We start from the raw sequence: 17,744 nt of genomic DNA, 5'->3' as shown, positions 1-17,744 counted from the left end.
TTGAAAAGGAAACTGAAGAGAAATCCCAAAGTTAGATTCATGACAGGTGTCATTGAGAGTGGTGAAGCGAAGAGGGCTGAGTATCCAACCAAGGCTGGTTTGGTGCTTGTGAGATTACCACAGAAAGATGTTTTCAAAGAAGAGTTGCACAAGCTAAAGCAGGGAAAACTGTCACACAATAATCGGTTGTACCAGCTTCACCCAGTGGTGCAAGAGGCTGTACTTAGAGTGGGAGGAAGATTAAAAGCAGCTTCTTTACCTGTTGCCCTGAAACATCCTGCCATTCTACCAAAAGATGGTGTCGTCACAAGCCTAATTTTGGATTACCATTATGAGAAAACTCAGCATCAAGGCCGAGGTCAAGCCTTGAATGAACTGAGAGCAAATGGCTACTGGGTTGTTGGTGGCAGTAAGGTTGTGGCAAATCACATCGGACAATGTGTTCCATGAAGAAGAGCTCACAGGCCAACGGAAATACAGAAAATGGCGGAACTACCTGTGAATCGTGTGGTCTCGTCACCAGAGTCATCATCTTCCTCATTCTGTGGAATGGACTGCTTTGGACCCTTTCTAACCAAGCAGGGTCAGAAGGAATGTAAGAGATATGGACTGATATTCACTTGTTTGTCATCAAGAGCGATCCACATAGAAATGCTGGAAGATCTAACATCAGATGCCTTCATTAATGCGTTGAGATGTTTTATAGCCTTCCGAGGAGCTGTGAGAGAGATCAGATCTGATCTAGGGACAAATTTTGTAGGGGCCAAGAATGAACCCTCAAAAGCTTTAACAGAAGTAGACAAGGACAGAGTTGCTACTTATTTAGCAGAGAATCAGTGTGACTTTGTTCTGAATGTTCCGGATGCCAGTCATATGGGAGGTGTATGGGAGCGACAGATTAGGACAGTGAGAAGTGTGATGACTTGGGTCCTATCCAAGAGTTCTGGAAGAGTGAATGATGTTTCCTTGAGAACGCTTTTCTATGAAGCCATGTCAATAATAAACAGTCGTCCACTCACTACTGACAGCATCAGTAACCCCAAAGGTGAAGAGCCACTTACCCCAACCCATTTGCTCACCCTGAAAACCTCTGTTGTGGGTAAGAAGCGTGAAGACATTAAAGACAGATGTGGAAGCAGGAACGCATGGTATATATGGACAGAGACATTTACAGTGTGTTCAGGAGGTGCACACGTTTTCACGGTGTCACGTGATTTTGTGACGTCATCGGTGGAGGAGGAGAAATAAATGAAAGTCTGGACATCAGAACTAATCGTGGCATTATTGCTGGACCGGTGTCGCTACAGCTTGGTTATGAGATAAAGTGGTGGCTGTTCTTTGACTTTTTCGTGTCATGAATAATCAGTAGGACCATCAACGAAACTAAGGAACAGTATTTTTCTTTTGATTTTGTTTGTTTGCGTGGTATTGTGTGCTTATGGTATGACTGCTGCCGACTGCAGAATAAACAAACATTGTGAACACATAAAAAACATTAATAGAATTAACTCCCCACAACAAATACGAAGTACAAAGGCAAGGCCACGATCAGTTGTTAAATCATAAGGCATTAGCAAATATCCACCGTCAGCAACAAGCTATAAATTGTACTGACATTCCTTTTTGACGCAACAAAGCATTTGACTTTAACCTCCATTACCATTTTATCTTTTTAATGTCATACTCAAGCGCTTTGACAGTTGGTTTATTTGTTTATTAGAGAGTCAGCTCGGCTATAAAAGCACACGAGTAAGGTCAGGAACATGTCCCAGCTGATATTTTCCTGCGTTGACAGGAAATGCTTTAGGCATTAAAAAGCTGCCCTACTGCTGCACTCACCATTGATTACAAATGAATGCCACGTATCAGAAGTAATTTCCTCCTTCCGGGTTTGTGGCATGACTTGTTTTGCCCACACACAGGAGGTGCTTCATTCTCAACCGGATGCCAGTGTTTTTGTAGCACAATGGCTCCTCTTCTATTTTTGGAATCTGTCCAGAGCTGATTTTCGGCTCGCGAATGCTGCCTTCTTCTTTTCCTTTGCTTTTCTTTCTTCCTCCATCTTCATTTTGTCCTCCATACTTTTCACGATTAGATCCTGGTTGATGAAAACAATGAATTGTTGAGCCCCAGTAGATGCAATCAGCTAGATGTCATCATTTGATTGCTGACTGGTTTTAAGGTCATCACGCTTACCCTCTTGTCAGCATCAGCCACTTTATTCTTTCGCCTTTCCACATTGCCTGTTGAGCTACGACCTTTTTTCTTATACCTGGGGACAAATCTTTCTTTGGCAAGAGGATCATAGCCCTGGGAAGACAGTTTTCATTCATATTTAGCAGAGTATCTTAATGCTTTTGAGCCTCAATGACACACATCCCAAAACTGACCAAAGCTTGCACTCTGTCTTGGTGCCTTTGCTTGAAGGTGCCAAGATCAACCTTTGCCAGTTCAGTGGGGTCTAAACTGATAAGCTCCGGCTGAATCTTTTCCAGCAGGGCTTTAACTTCCCATTCCTGCCTCTGTTTGGCACTGCGGTATGGATTTGAATCCAGGCCATCAAAGTTAGGCTCACCTGCTCCTAAAAACAAAAACGAGGTCAAAGCATGGCAATTTATTCGGTTTTCTTTAATCTTTCAATTATCTTTTAAAAATAAAAGCACCAAGAAAAATCAGGTCAGACCTGGTACGAGCATGCTAGTGAAGCCTTGTCCATGGCCGACCCCGAGCACATCCTCAAAGGGGCAAAAGTGTACCTCCCATGCGGCGGCCCGTACTCTGTGGGCAATGTAGGGTTTGGTCACTGGCGAACTCCACACATTCTTGTATACCTGCAATGAATCCATACAGTGTCAGAAGAAACAACAAATATATTTACCGTATTAGTTTTTCTAGGGCCTGATTTATAAAGATCCCAAAGAGCGGGCTCCAAATTGCGTTTTCGCTCTAACCGATTGCATTTGTTGTTGGTGGGTGTATTGCATGTGATTTGCTAAGACTATTCTTTTACTAAGATTCCAAATAGTGGGTACTAAATTGCAGGTTCACTCACTCTAACAGAATGCACACGCTGTTGGCAACACGTAACACAGCCGTGGCCCAATGGTTAAGATCAGCGCCTGCCACCATGGGGGACCTAGGTTCAAGACCCTGACTGGACTATCCGCCAACATCCCCCGGACTCACGGCTGTGGTGTCCTTGAGCAAGATACTGATACCCCGAAATGCTCCCCGGGCGCTTCAGCTGCCCCTTGCTCCAGTGTGTTCAACTAACATGTGTATGTGTTCACTGTGAAGGGTTAAATGCAGAGAACAAATTTTGTGTGTATGCATGTTCACAATAAAAGGTGATTCTTCTTCTTCTTCTTCTAAAAGTGGTGGAAAACGGTGGTTTTGTACAATAAATAACTGGTTTTCACCATGGAAAATTTGGGATAGCACCGCAAACACAAAATTAAGTTTGAAGTGATGGAATTGGAAATATTAGTAGAGGCAAACAAATACATTACAGAGTTAAAGAAAATAAATTCATCGCTCTGATAATTTTGGGTAAGTCAGCAACTGCATAAAAGCTATGTTTGGTTTAACTCACCCTTAATGCGTGACAATGGGATAGATCTGTCCATGTGTTGAGAAAGACTTAGCAGAAAGCATTGGATACAGAGGTGTAGTTAGGCAGAGGCTGTAACCAGCTGCGGTGCCAACTATTTTTCCTACGACCATCGGGACCTCAACCGGCTGGCAGCAAGAGAACTAAATCTCGGAGCCGCCATGGTGCAGCGGCGCAGACAGGAGGTGAGGATTTCCTTGTATATACCTACGACTCTATTATGGTTATTATGCACTAGGAAGTAGAAAATAAGACCCACGCAGTACTTTTCAGTACTGTCGTCTGTACTTTTGCCTATATGACAATCCAACAGACACGGCAAAGACTTTCTGTACGGCGTGTTATAAAGCTACTCGAGCGAGGGGCACACAATAATTAGGAACACTGCATACTATGTAAAAGCTTGTGCCGTGTCACAGAAACATATATAAATAAATAATACGTTTAGTTGTGCTAAAAAATATTGGCACCTCTGGGGTGCCATTATTTCTTGCCATGACTGGATAAAAAGACATGCTTTTGACATACCGTCATAACGACCCAATGGCCACTCTTTTTCTGGTACTTGGCTGACCTCCTGATCAGCTCAAACATGTACGATTCAGTTCAGTTGTGTGCTCCTGTATGTCGAAATCTTCCCCCTCCTCATATTCCAACAAATTACTCGCCATTGCGTATAGTGCGCTGTGTTTGGCAATTGGAACGTCACTTCCGGTCGCCCTTGCGGTGGATAGAGTAACCACATCCCGGTGTCTTGACCTTCGGGTATGTTCGGGGAGTGGTCAATACGTGTAATAAAAACCTAATTTTTAGCTAAACCATAGTTGACAACTTGCTGGAAGATATGTGAATGTATTACATAACATATAAACATTGCAAATATGAATTTTAACTGACCCCATAACATCTTTGTCCTCTGACCTTTAATGTTCACTAACTGCGTATTGTATTGTAATGAGTCCGTGTTCATCCGAGATGAAGTGACTGACCTGGACGACATCCCCCGTGGCTGCAGACAGCAACCCCCGCTGGCTCAGCGACAAACAAGAAGCTCCAGCTGGGAGGAAGTAAGAATTGAGGGGCTGGAAAGTTCTGACATCAAACACCTTCAGCTTTTTGTCCATGCCTGACGTCACCATATATCTGCCAAAATACGTATCGTGACAATGGTGTCCTCTGGTGGACATGTCAGAAATAGCAGACCACAGCAAATAACAGAGAAGTTGTGTTCACTTATTCCCAGTTTTTCCCCCCATAAAACGTAAAATTTGCAGAAAAACTCGCCTCGTTGTTTTTGTGCTCTTTGTGAAATTCCGTATGCTTTCACAAGATAGTGCCAAAGCCCTGTCTAAAAGAAAGGTAAGTCATACTTTTATATAAGACAGAGCTTTGGCATTTTGGTGCCGAGGAATTATGTTGAAGTGACACATCTTAACTAAAAGACAGGCTTTGTATGTCAGGTCGGAGCTAAATTATGCTTAAGAGGTGGAAGAAGTGAGGAGAGAGCCATCGCCGCTTTTACATGCGCACTTCGGTTGCATTTAAAAATAAATAAATAAATACAATCATGTGTAACCCATTTATTTTTTTTTAAAAGTTTGAATTGATATGAAATTGTTTTTGGGTCATAGTTTTTTGGTATATTTCCATCTAAAACCACTATTGTAGGCAATTATAAACCATTTTAGGAGCGGCGTCAGCTTTTTGTATTTGTGTACCCACAAAGACATTCACGAAAATGTTATTAAATACACATGCACATCTAATTGAATTAAAAAAATACCATACTAAGTATAATAATGCTTAGGTTTGATCATACTATGCAATGCCGTTTATCCTGTTAAAAGCTATGGACTACAACTCGTGATCCCCTGCAGATTTGCGATTCGTTGCCTGCTAATTTACCTAATTTACTATGCCAATTACGAGTAAAATTGCTTCAGACATTAATTTACCTGCTATTTTTTTCTTCAAAGTTGGTTAACAGTTACCGTCCGCAAAAATGTGGGTCCAGCCAGACCTATGTGACAAGTGTACTGTATCAGCCAATCACTTATTTTGGTGTTTCGTAACTTCATGTTAGTGATAGCTTGGAAATTTAGCATAGCTTCTTCATCTTCCTCCTGTAATTATTCCTCAAGCTCCGATAGTAATGACTATACTTGTCCGAAATAGTTTATTCGGTGCCATTTCGGGGATGATTCGTGACTTATGTTGCGTTGACACCAGACGCGAAGCGAACATTTGCCTCTGTGGGTCGGCATAATTTTTACCGAACATCGGGAAGCAGGGAGGTTGGGCAACGGTTTGATGTGGATGAGCTGTTTTTTTTGTTTTGTTTTTTGTTTTTAAACAATATAGTGTATACAACCACGCGCTAGTTGCGGATTTTACTTGTGTCATAACAACATCCTGTTTGGGCCGAAACAAAGGCTACCTTTTTTTTCCCCCTGGGGGTTGGGGGGGGGTCAATTATTGGTGGTTTTTCACCATTTATGGTAGGGCTCGCTGGTACTGTACAATATGTACAGAACCATCACTCTTAAGATATGTCCACATCGTCTTAAGTTTTAACTCACGTTCCAGTTTTGTCCACGGCAACGGAACGCACTCCTCCCCGGTGACAGAGCATCTTGACGAGGGCCTCTTTTTGATTGGGCGACCAGAGGGTGAGTGTGCCGTTGGGGTGGCCAAGATGGATGATAGCATTGTAGGGGTTCTGACACATCACGTCAAGGCGGCCCGTTTTGGTGCAGATGGCGGAAACCTCTTTTCCCACGGATACATCAAGATATTGCAGGAAACCTGTCGCGCTCTGAAAACAGGAGCAATTCACCACAATACAGGATTTTAAAAACGACAGTGAACCCCCTTTTACCGACAGCAGCTTCTGCGTGAGTGTGCTTATTGAGTATGTGTGCACTCTTCTCCACGTGTTCAATAAACGGCTGAAAAGTGCACCAGCGACTGTGGCTTTCCTTTCCCACATGCAAGGGCATAAGTATACTGTAAAAACCCATAGAAAATAGATCACTATAAACTGCAGATTTCTGCAATGTAGTGGAGATTTCTGTGATAGACAAGTACATTCCACAAAAAAGAAAATCTGCAAAGTAGCTTGGCCGCGGTCATTCAACACTGTAAATACAGTGCTACCTTGACTAACGAGTGACCCAACTTGACCCAAGATACAAGATGTTGTTCAGTGATTTCTTTGCCTTGCGTTGCGGCGCACAAAGGACTTAAGTTATTTACAACATTAAAAAGGGTAAGTCTGCTTGCTTCAAGTTGTTTATTGTCACTCAAAGTCGAAGTTCACTGTAAAACTAAACATAAAACAAAGAATTACACACGGTTGTGTATGTAATCAAAATCCTAAATTTGTCCTACGAAAGTCTTTGCTTTTTCCGAATGCAAAATACAAAATGCCAACATCGATGTTGTGATTGTTATTAACCTTCAAACAATGAATATTTGAACAAACAGTGCAGTAACATATGCATAGAGATAATTTAACTCTCAAAGGCATATTGTATTATATTTTTACTTATATCATCTCAAATTTTCTTATTAGTATTCAGTCTTGAGTAAACAATGATACCAATACTTCTCGTACTTTTGATACATAAAATTTCAATTAACACAATGAGAGATAATTGTGAACGAAGACTTTTCTATCGTTCTGCCGCACATGATAATTTGGCAATGTATCAAAGTGCTGCAGTGTAGCAATGAGTACTGGCGAGGAGGACTGACTTGATGTCAGATTTTTTCCGCCTTAAGTACGTCCTCGACACCTTGAAATAAGGCGTATATTGGCCCGATACCTTGTATCGGTACTCGCCAATGCCTAGCTTACTGTCATAATGGCCCTCTGAGGGAAACCAAAACTGCAATGTGGCACGCGACAATAATGAGTTATGGTGTATATCAAAGTTATTGTGCTAATACCTCTGACACAAGCAGGACATAAACTTACAGCGGTGGCCAATAAAAAGTGGTAGGGCAGAAACTGCATGCGAAGGACGTCGTTGAACTTGCGGATGCAGTGAAGCTCTATTCCCTTTGAGTCGTAGATGTGCAGCCACTTTTTCTGAGCCACTGCAAACATGGCCTCAGTGTGAAGCCATCTGAAATGTGCAAATTTATGTGAGTTATTGTTATATAGTGGATGATAGTAATGGGTAGGGATACACCGATACAGATGCCAGTATCGGTGCAGATACCGTACATCTGTATTCGCAGTCCTCACTTTACCTCAACTTACCGTAATTTCATGTATAATGCGCATTTTTTTACCCCAAAAATTGTCAAACGTCAATAATGCGCATTATACATAGGTATGGGGGAAATGAAAAATACTTTCACATTTTATAAATGTATGCCGCCACGAGGTTATGAAAAAGCTGTACACTTTCATTCCAATATGGCACTGCCCCCCAGAGGTTAGGAAAAAGTTGTACACTTTCATTCTAGTATGGTACCTAGAGGTTATGAAAAAGGTGTAGCCTACACTTTCATTCCAATATGACAGTGGTACATATGACTACATATATGTACAATTGTGCTCACAAGTTTACATACCCAGGCAGAATTTGTGAAATATATATATTTTTTAATACGACTGATGACTGAACAACAACCATCATTAATGTCTTTATGGTTATGTTTTGTTTAATGATAATGCTTTTTTGAAATGCTTGACAGTTTAATTTGAATCCCATTAAAATAAAATGTGTTTCGCCTGGTCCTTCATGTTTTCTTTAAAGAATCGTACAAATCTTAAAGATTTTGCCTGGGTAATCAAACATATGAGCACAACCGTGTTTTCTCATTTACAAAATAAAAGTAGGCTGTGAATTTCAAAATAAGAGCAAGTCAATAAAAAAGTGATGTGTGTTCAAATAACGTGCTTAACTTCGGAATCTTCTTTTCCTTTCGGCTTGTCCCGTTAGGGGTCGCCACAGCGCGTCATCCTTTTCTATGTAAGCCTATCTCCTGCATCCTCCTCTCGAACACCAACTGCCATCATGTCTTCCCTCACGACATCCTTCTCTTTGGTCTTCCTCTAGCACTCTTGCCTGGCAGCTCCATCTTCATCATCCTTCTACCAATATACTCACTATTTCTCTTCTGGACGTGTCTAAACCATCGAAGTCTGCTCTCTCTAACTTTGTCTCCAAAACATCGAACCTTGGGTGTCCCTCTGATGAGCTCATTTCTAATTTTATCCAACCTGGTCACTCCGAGAGCGAACCTCAACATCTTCATTTCCGCCACCTCCAACTCTGCTTCCTGTTGTCTCTTCAGTGCCACGGTCTCTAATCCGTACATCATGGCTGGCCTCACTACTGTTTTATAAACTTTGCCCTTCATCCTAGCAGAGACTCTTCTGTCACATAACACACCTGACCCCTTCCTCCACCCATTCCAACCAGCTCGGACCGGTTTCTTCACTTCCTGACCACACTCACCATTGCTCTGGACGGTTGACCCCAAGTATTTAAAGTCCTCCACCCTTGCTATCTCTTCTCCCTGTAGCCTCACTCTTCCCCCACCACCCCTCTCATTCATGCACATATATTGTCTTACTTCGGCTAATCTTCATTCCTCTTCTTTCTAACTGTTCCTCCAGCTGCTCCCTGCTTTCACTGCAGATCACAATGTCATCTGCAAACATCATGGTCCACGGGGATTCCAGTCTAACCTCATCTGTCAGCCTATCCATCACCACTGCAAAAAGGAAGGGGCTCAGGCTGATCCCTGATGCAGTCCCACCCCCACCTTAAATTAATCTGTCACACCTACAGCACACCTCACCGCTGTTCTGCTGCCCTCGTACATGTCCTGTATTATTCTAACATACTTCTCTGCCACTACAGACTTCCGCATGCAGTACCACAGTTCCTCTCTGGGTACTGAGTCATAGGCTTTCTCTAGATCTACAAAGACACAATGTAGCTCCTTCTGACCTTCTCTGTACTTTTCCATCAACATCCACAAGGCAAATAATGCATCTGTGGTACTCTTTCTAGGCATGAAACCATACTGTTGCTCACAAATACTCACTTCTGTCCTGAGTCTAGCCTCCACTCCTCTTTCCCATAACTTCATTGTGTGGCTCATCAACTTTATTCCTCTATAGTTGCCACAGCTCTGCACATCACCTTTGTTCTTAAAAATGGGCACCAGTACACTTTTCCTCCATTCCTCAGGCATCGTCCCACCCACTAGAATTCTATTGAACAAGCTGGTCAAAAACTCCACAGCCACCTTTTCTAGATGCTTCCATACCTCCACAGGAATGTCATCAGGGCCAACTGCCTTTCCATTTTTCATCCTCTTTAATGCCTTTCTAACTTCCCCCTTACTAATCATTGCCACTTCCTGGTCCACCACACTTGCCTCTTCTACTCTCCCTTCTCCCTCATTTTCCTCATTCATCAACTCCTCGAAGTATTCTTTCCATCTAGCTAGCACACTGCTGGCACCAGTCAACATATTTCCATCTATATCCTTAATCACCCTAACCTGCTGCACATCCTTCCCATCTCGATCCCTCTGTCTGACCAGACTGTACCAGCCTTTTTTCCTTCTTTAGGGTTTAACCTGCCATACATGTCATCATATGCCTCTTGTTTGGCCTTTGCCACCTCTACCTTTGCCCTGTGTCGCATCTCAATGTATTCCTTTCGCCTCTCCTCGGTCCTCTTAGTGTCCCACTTCTTCTTAGCTAACCTTTTTCCTTGTATGATTTCCTGTACTGTGAGGTTCCACCACCAAGTCTCCTTCTCTCCTTTCTTGCCAGAAGATACACCAAGTACTCTCCTGCCTGCCTCTCTGATCACCTTGGCTGCAGTGGTCCAGTCTTCTGGGAGCTCCTCCCGTCCACCGAGAGCCTGTCCCACCTCTACCCGAAAAGCTGCACAACACTCGTCCTGTCTCAGCTTCCACCACATGGTTCTCTTCTATGCCTTTGTCTTCCTAAACTTCCTCCCCACCACCAGAGTCATTTTACACACCACCATCCTATGCTGTCTAGCCACACTCTCCCCTACCACTACCTTACAGTTAGTAAACTCCTTCAGATTATTTCGTCTGCACAAGATGTAATCCACCTGTGTGCTTCTACCTCCGCTCTTGTAGGTCACCCTATGTTCCTGCCTCTTCTGGAAAAAAGTGTTCACTACAGCCATTTTCATCCTTGTTGCAAAGTCTACCACCATCTGTCCCTCCAAGTTACTTTCCTGGATGCCGTACTTACCCATCACTTCTTCATCACCCCCATTACCTTCACCAACATGTCCATTACAACCCGCACCGATTACGACTCTCTGTCTGGGATGCTCAGAACTACTTTGTCTAGCTCCTTCCAGAATTTCTCTTTCACCTCTAGGTCACATCCTACCTGTGGGGCATAGCCACTAATCACATTACACACAACACCCTCAATTTCAAGTTTCAACCTCATCACTCAATCTGATACTCTTTTCACCTCGAAGATATTCTTAGCCAACTCTTCTTTTTAAATAACCCCGACTCCATTTCTCTTCCCATCTACACCATGGTAAAATAATTTAAACCCTGCCCCTAAACTTCTAGCCTTACTGCCTTTCCACCTGGTCTCCTGGACACACAATACATCAACCTTTCTCCTAATCATCATGTCAACCAACTCCCGAGATTTTCCTGTCATAGTCCCAACATTTAAAGTCCCCACATTCAGTTCTAGGCTCTGTGCTTTCCTCTTCTCTTTCTGCCGAAGAACCCGCTTTCCACGAAACACGATAGACGACCTAACGAATAGCATTAATGTCGCAGTATAAACCTTTAAATAACAACTTTTTGAAAACAAACAAATCCAAAACACTCACAGGCATTTATTATTACAACTCTACGAAAAACAAGTTATATTACTGCAAATTTGCCGAAAAAGTTCTTTGTGCTTTTTCATGAAACCTTAATCATATTAAACCGAATGAAATTAGAATGGGACATCACAAAATCATATGCGAGTCAAGGCAGGTGAGCGAATACCTTTGGCTATATAGTGAACCTCCCGGGCAAGTGGAATAGGATTAAAAACTAACATTTCAATAAAATCTATTCCATGTTAATAAAAAGTTGATTGTTTGAATAAGAAGGTTTATATTTGAGTGAAATTTATGCCGTGTTCAATAAATGTTTGTGTTTTTGAACTGTCCGATTAAAATAACACACATTTTCATCAAATGTGCAACGCGTACTGTAATGGCATTATCAAGTATTGGTACTCAATATCGACTGCATATTCAAATGTAAGTACTTGTATTCATACTCAGTCTGAAAAAAATGGTATCGGTGCAGACCCAGTAATTGGACAAATGTTCTTGTGTGTGTACATGTGGAAGGCTTACCGAACATCATTGATGGACTCCATCACGTTTATCTCACACATCAACTGTTTGGATTGCCAATCGAGACAAGCAACATGGCCTCTCCTCCCACCGAGCAGCAGGTGACTAACGCAAAACATTGATGCAAACAAATAAGCACCAGATAAGAATATCCACCTGTACCCAAATTAATAGTCATTATTTTTTAGTTGAATTAATTAAGAGACATTGAGCAAAGGAAGTGGTATACTTTCATTGCTCAATGGTTCTTACTCATGTTTTTTACATCCTTAATGTATATTTTGTCATAGTGGCTGTTTGTCACCATACTAGAGTGGCGCCAACTACTGGAGACAAATTTCTTATGTGTCTTATAACATGGCGAATTAAGCAGATTCTGATTCTGATATTGATTGCATGTACAAATATAAATTGGAGGTTGTTTTTTTTTTCCAATAAAATAAATGGGTATCATCTGACTGGAAACAACAAAAGAAAGTGGCTGACATGCACTCTTTAATCAATAGAGTGCCAATACAATCAAAACTGAAATTAGAAAGTGGGGTACTGACCGTCCAGTCTTGCTGTAATCCAGTCGGTATGGTCCAAATTGAGATAGATTCAGGTTAAAATACTGATGACAAAGTAGGAGAAAGGAAAAATATATCAACAATAATAATAATAAAAGCAGTTTCCGTACCTATTTCAACTTGTATCGTAATTACATAATGAATTGTACTCTCAAGAGAGTATTGCCCACCTTGGCCCCAGATGAAATATCCACAGCGTCTGCGATATCTTGCTGTGAGATGGTACATGTGTCCTCATCTTCGTCTCCTTCTAACAACCTAAGGAAGTCGTTGATCGGGTTATAACAATGTGACATTTTGAGACAATAATTTCTCCAAGCCATGAATATTTTACCCTGCTTCCTCCGGGAGTAGAAGGTCAAACCGGGCAGCTTGTTTTTGGGCCATTTCAGAGGTTTCATCTGAACGAGCAATGGCTTCTTTTAGTTTCATGTGATGCTTGGAGACCTGGAACAAATGCATGTGCTACAGCCAACAGATAAATTGAAATACTGAAGAGAAATCTTAACAAATTGCTGACCTGATCTTCCGTTTTCCCTTCCCTTGTGAACTTCTGCAGCTTAGCCTCTGGAATACAAGCAGGTCCTGGGAAAGCATCCCGTTTCTGAGGGAGGGCCCATAATTGGATTAGTCAAAAGTGAGGTAGAAGTTATTTGAGGAATCCTAGGTGGGTTGTTTTTGACCAGAAAAGCATCTTTTTATTTTTTTTACAGAGAGTATTTGCAGATGAAATACTATTCCTTACTTGTCACATTGTGTTTGCCTTTTTTATTTAAAACAAAGGCTGGAATATTGTCAGAAGCACCATTAAAAGCCAACCGTGAATAGCAACTTTAAAATGTTTAGTTACTCATGCAACAATAACCTTAAGTATATTTCTGGTCAATCAAGTAATCGTCAAAACAGTTTTATCAACCGAATCTTGTTCTTCACATCTATCATAAATTAGCTTGGGAAAATATTCCTGACACAGTTAAAGGAACATAAGCTGTCTGGTGTGTTCTTCATGTATTCGTGAATTTCACTGTGTTAGATCTATAATAGTGTGAATGTTATTGTTCACTAAAACTATTTGTATTATCATAATTATTTCATTTTTCTACTCCAAGATTTCTGTACCTATTCAAACGTCAAAAACATCAGGTCAACCATGGACTTTCAAATTACATTTCTTTAAAAAAAAAAAAATAAATAAATAAATAAATAAGTTATCCCAGAATTCAACATTTTCAACCCCCTTAAAAAAACTAAAAAAATCATGTGATTTAGCTATTTAGAAAGAAAAAAAGTTCCCCATCTTTAAAATTCTAATTCTTCTGAACATATTGGTAACCTGGTAAACTTTCACAGTATAATTCCCAAATTTTCAGTGATCATTTTAAATCCAAGAAACACTCTACATAACATACGCCTCCTCCATTTCAAATTTAAGTCTCACATTCTACATTTCAAAATTTCACTTTATCATTAGGGCGATGCACGAATGGGTGGTGACTCGAATTGGCATTGGAGTTCACCAAAAAATAAGAATGTCAAATCTGAATTTTCGGATTTAAATCACGACGAATCAAAGAATAACAATTTATTTTGACAAGAGCTGTAGTACTGCCACACTGCATTTACTGATAAAAAATGCAAAATATGTCCCAATTTTTGGGACATGCTCTGCTGAAGATGCACCCTTCACCTGTCAATCAAATAGATGTTGCCCTTCCCTCAGTGTGCCACTGAGGTTATGCTTTAATAAACAGTTAACGTTTCCGTGTTTGTGTCAATTGAGGACTAACACACTAATGGTAGACTGATTTTTGGCCAGGCGCATTATCGGGGCGGATATTTGGCATTTTGGCGCATATCGGCATCAGCCTTTTTTTAATCCGACGGCCGATAATTTAATACTGGTTTATTTTGGCTCTGATGCAGCTGCAACGAGCATCTCTGTCTGTGACCAGCATTGTCCCACCCACAGCACCACCTGATTGGTTACCCTTGCACAGCCACTGCACAGCTAACAGCCAATCAGGATGCAGTAAAAGCCCTGCACTGCATGCACAATAGTCTCAGGCTCACACACATGGGACAAAGAAGAGAACATTTTACCAAATAGACGGTCCAGGGAGCAAATACATGTTTCAAAGGTAAGTTAAGGGAGCAGACTCTACATAAATTGTAATAAATCCTAGTCCTCTACAACGCACAACTACTTGTAACATCACAATGAGCCCATTATGGTTATATACAGTATATATAAACACACACTGCTCGCAGTCCCTTCAGAAGTGCTTGTTAGTGTTAATCGTGTGAATTTCCTTAGAGTAAATGGACTTTTAATCATGTAAAGCACATTGAGGAACCTTGTGTATTAAATGCACTGTATAAATAAAGCTGCCAGTGCCTTGCCTTGCGCTAACCCCCGCTAGTAGACAATAGGGGAAGAGATTAGCTCTCAGGCTAACACCTAGCTAGCTGCTAATTTGCCATGTCAACCATACTAGTGGTTCCGGGGAGCGGATTAACCACTTGAAACATGGTTGCTAATAATATTGCTAGGGAAATAAATTGTGATAAAAGTAAGAAGTGTTTGTTTTTATTTACTTTATAAAACTTGAGGCAACCATTTAAATTTGCAGTTAACTGTATAAGAGATGCTGCTGACCCTGGGAACTCCCTGCACTTTTTGTTTTGGAAGTTTAAACAAAACTATCATTATTATGTAAAACATTAACATTTCAATTATATTGACATGTTGGAAAACTATTTATTATAGAAAACTTTACAGAGCTATTTATTTAACTCTGTAAGACATGTCGCTGCATCTGGGAGCTGCCTGCAGTTTTTGTTAGAATTTTAAAACATCTATTTTCTAAGATTTATAAAAAATAAAAAAATAAAAATTAAAAAAAAACTAGCATGATGCAAATTTGGAAATGTGCTTAATAAATGTGCTTAAAGCCATTGAAATGAAGCCAAGCCTGAAAAAAACATATCGTCTATAACTATAACCACAGGGGCAGCCGTGGCCCAATGGTTAAGATCATCGCCTGCCACCGTGGGGAACCTAGGTTCAAGACCCCGACTGGACTATCCGGCAACATCCCCCGGACTCACGGCTGTGGTGTCCTTCAGCTGCCCCCTGCTCCAGTGTGTTCCACTAACATGTGTCCACTGTGATGGGTTAAATGCAGAGAAAAAATTGCATGTGCATGCATGCATGCATGTTCATGACAATAAAAGGTGATTCTTCTTCTTCTATAACACATACAACAACACGGCGCGAAGCACTGATGTTTTAAACGACATCGCCACAGTGGGGGAAGCTGTTTAGCACCTGAACTCGCTAGCTCATTAGCTCCCGACAACAAACTGTTCACTTTCCCTAAAGTGTCTCTGTTGTGTGACTCTACAGTGCTGCACATGGAGAAAGGCTGTGGCGAGTGAAGTATTGGACGGAGGCAACACTGGCAAGAGGTTACCGGTGCGCCAGTTTTCCATGAGCCCACTAGCGGCTAATGACACAGCCGTCCAACTCTGTTGGCTCACTGTGTAATCCACACGCCGGTTTGCAATTTATGAGACCGGAAAAACTATTGTGTCCATTTTATTTATCAAATGATAAGTCAATATAGTAATTATTGTGACAGGCTTAGTTACTCTCGATACTTTTTTTTATTATCCACCATAAGCGTCAGCTCTTCAACATTCACATGCAATTTGTACAGAAAGTGTGGTACACAAAAGAATCATCAAGTTAAGTTCAGTTGTATCTAACTTTTTAGTACTATTAGCATTCAATCATTTTTTTCAACTTTTAGGAACAATTTTTATTTAACTTCTAGCTGCAATACATTTTAATTGGATCATTATGTACAGTTGTTCATATTCATTCATTTAAATTGTGCATAATGTTACAGTGGTTAGCAATAATATGAAATATACTTTTAAGGAATAAAAGTCTTGGTTCTTGATGAACTCTTGGACTTACTACTCTACTGTATTTTATGTCGGTCAGGATGGCGGAACTCAGAGAGCTAAACTATTTTTGGTGGTACTTGGCGAAAGTTTGAGAACCACTGCTCTAGTTGTAACATAAGGACTTGAGGCAACTGCAATTGCTTAAGATTTGACATTTATCTTACCCCAGATACAAAGTGCTTTTCTTGTCCATCGTCGTTTGGTTTCTTTCTCTTTTTTGTTGACGTAGTGTCACGCTTCTGCTGCTGTGCATCAGCAGCCTGTTTTCCATCTTTTGTCTTCTGCCAGTAACGACCTGGAGGCTGTCAGAAAAAAAAGCCATCGGTACTATAAGCTTAGCAGCAGACATGTTGTACATCGAATAGCTTGGAGTGTCTACGGGCAACAACTCTGATAGCACGCGTTGCTAAAGTAGCTCAATGTCACGCTCTGCCACTGCTTTATATGTCGTCGTGTTTTCCGTCGTGGCCGTAATCAACCAATAACCCACACAAGTGCAAATGTGCTATCTTATTTATAATCGGTTACCTTTTTCTTTTTCCCCACGTGTGACTCTTTCGCTGCCTCCTTACCGGCCGCTGCCATCTTGTTTGTGTACCACCCCGGCGGCCCGCCCCCCGTTTCTATATACGTTGCTTCTGGTGTGAAAGCCAAGGCGCCCCACCATCCGCTGACCGACGTGGTTTTTAGACTGGACACGCCCTGCTCAAATATTATTGGCTCAGGTCATGCGTCGCAGCACTATGATTGGCTGTTGTATCCCGGTAGAACACGCCCTACTGCTTCCAGACGGGTAAAGATGTGACTTCAGTATGGCGGCGTTATTGTTTCCCACTAACCCTAACCCTAACCCTAACTGTTAGAAATTACTGGGTGCGCGCTTACACAACACTGCATACACGTTTGTTTGATACATCCCATTACAGATACATAGAGATGGCGAAATGAAGCCCCATGAAGCATCGTAACACGTCAGCCATTGGTTCGAGTAATGGTTCATTTCTTGATGCTCCATTGCACACGAAACCACCTGCTGGGTATGTGCATAATCACAGCCAGCTGTATCGTTACCACATACAGTGTGTGCTGCGTTGCAATTTTGCGTCTTTTTGGCTCCTGTGAATGACGATGTATTACAAAACAATGTTTGAACAAGTAATTTCCCAACATAAAGTGTAAAATATATTATTTTTTAAC

General features: G+C 41.3%; 1 protein-coding gene across 1 annotated transcript; it reads right to left on the bottom strand.

Moving 5' to 3' along the window:
• Positions 1-1,699: 1,699 nt before the first annotated feature.
• On the bottom strand, positions 1,700-17,174 carry wdr46 (WD repeat domain 46). The gene is made up of 14 exons (XM_061679234.1): positions 17,076-17,174; positions 16,712-16,849; positions 13,096-13,179; positions 12,910-13,022; positions 12,746-12,833; positions 12,558-12,619; positions 12,007-12,111; positions 7,590-7,740; positions 6,190-6,425; positions 4,600-4,753; positions 2,684-2,831; positions 2,391-2,581; positions 2,197-2,310; positions 1,700-2,098 (listed from the first exon to the last, which is right to left on the bottom strand). The coding sequence occupies exons 1-14, from the start codon at positions 17,130-17,132 to the stop codon at positions 1,979-1,981; spliced, it is 1,761 nt and encodes a 586-aa protein (XP_061535218.1). The 5' UTR covers positions 17,133-17,174; the 3' UTR covers positions 1,700-1,978.
• Positions 17,175-17,744: the final 570 nt, after the last annotated feature.

The sequence above is a fragment of the Phycodurus eques genome, chromosome 1 (genome assembly GCF_024500275.1).
Source record: "Phycodurus eques isolate BA_2022a chromosome 1, UOR_Pequ_1.1, whole genome shotgun sequence".
NCBI classification, from domain to species: domain Eukaryota; kingdom Metazoa; phylum Chordata; class Actinopteri; order Syngnathiformes; family Syngnathidae; genus Phycodurus; species Phycodurus eques.
Note: the sequence above shows the minus strand (reverse complement) of the source record. Positions and strands in the feature narration are given on the sequence as shown.

Bases quoted from the DNA above. Each gene is read 5' to 3' on its own strand.
- wdr46 (XM_061679234.1), bottom strand. From the start codon at position 17,132: ATGGCAGCGGCCGGTAAGGAGGCAGCGAAAGAGTCACACGTGGGGAAA. The intron at 13,180-16,711 runs GTAAGATAAATG...GCCCTCCCTCAG, and splicing joins AAAAGCACTTTGTATCTGGG to AAACGGGATGCTTTCCCAGG. The intron at 13,023-13,095 runs GTCAGCAATTTG...CATTTGTTCCAG, and splicing joins AAGGGAAAACGGAAGATCAG to GTCTCCAAGCATCACATGAA.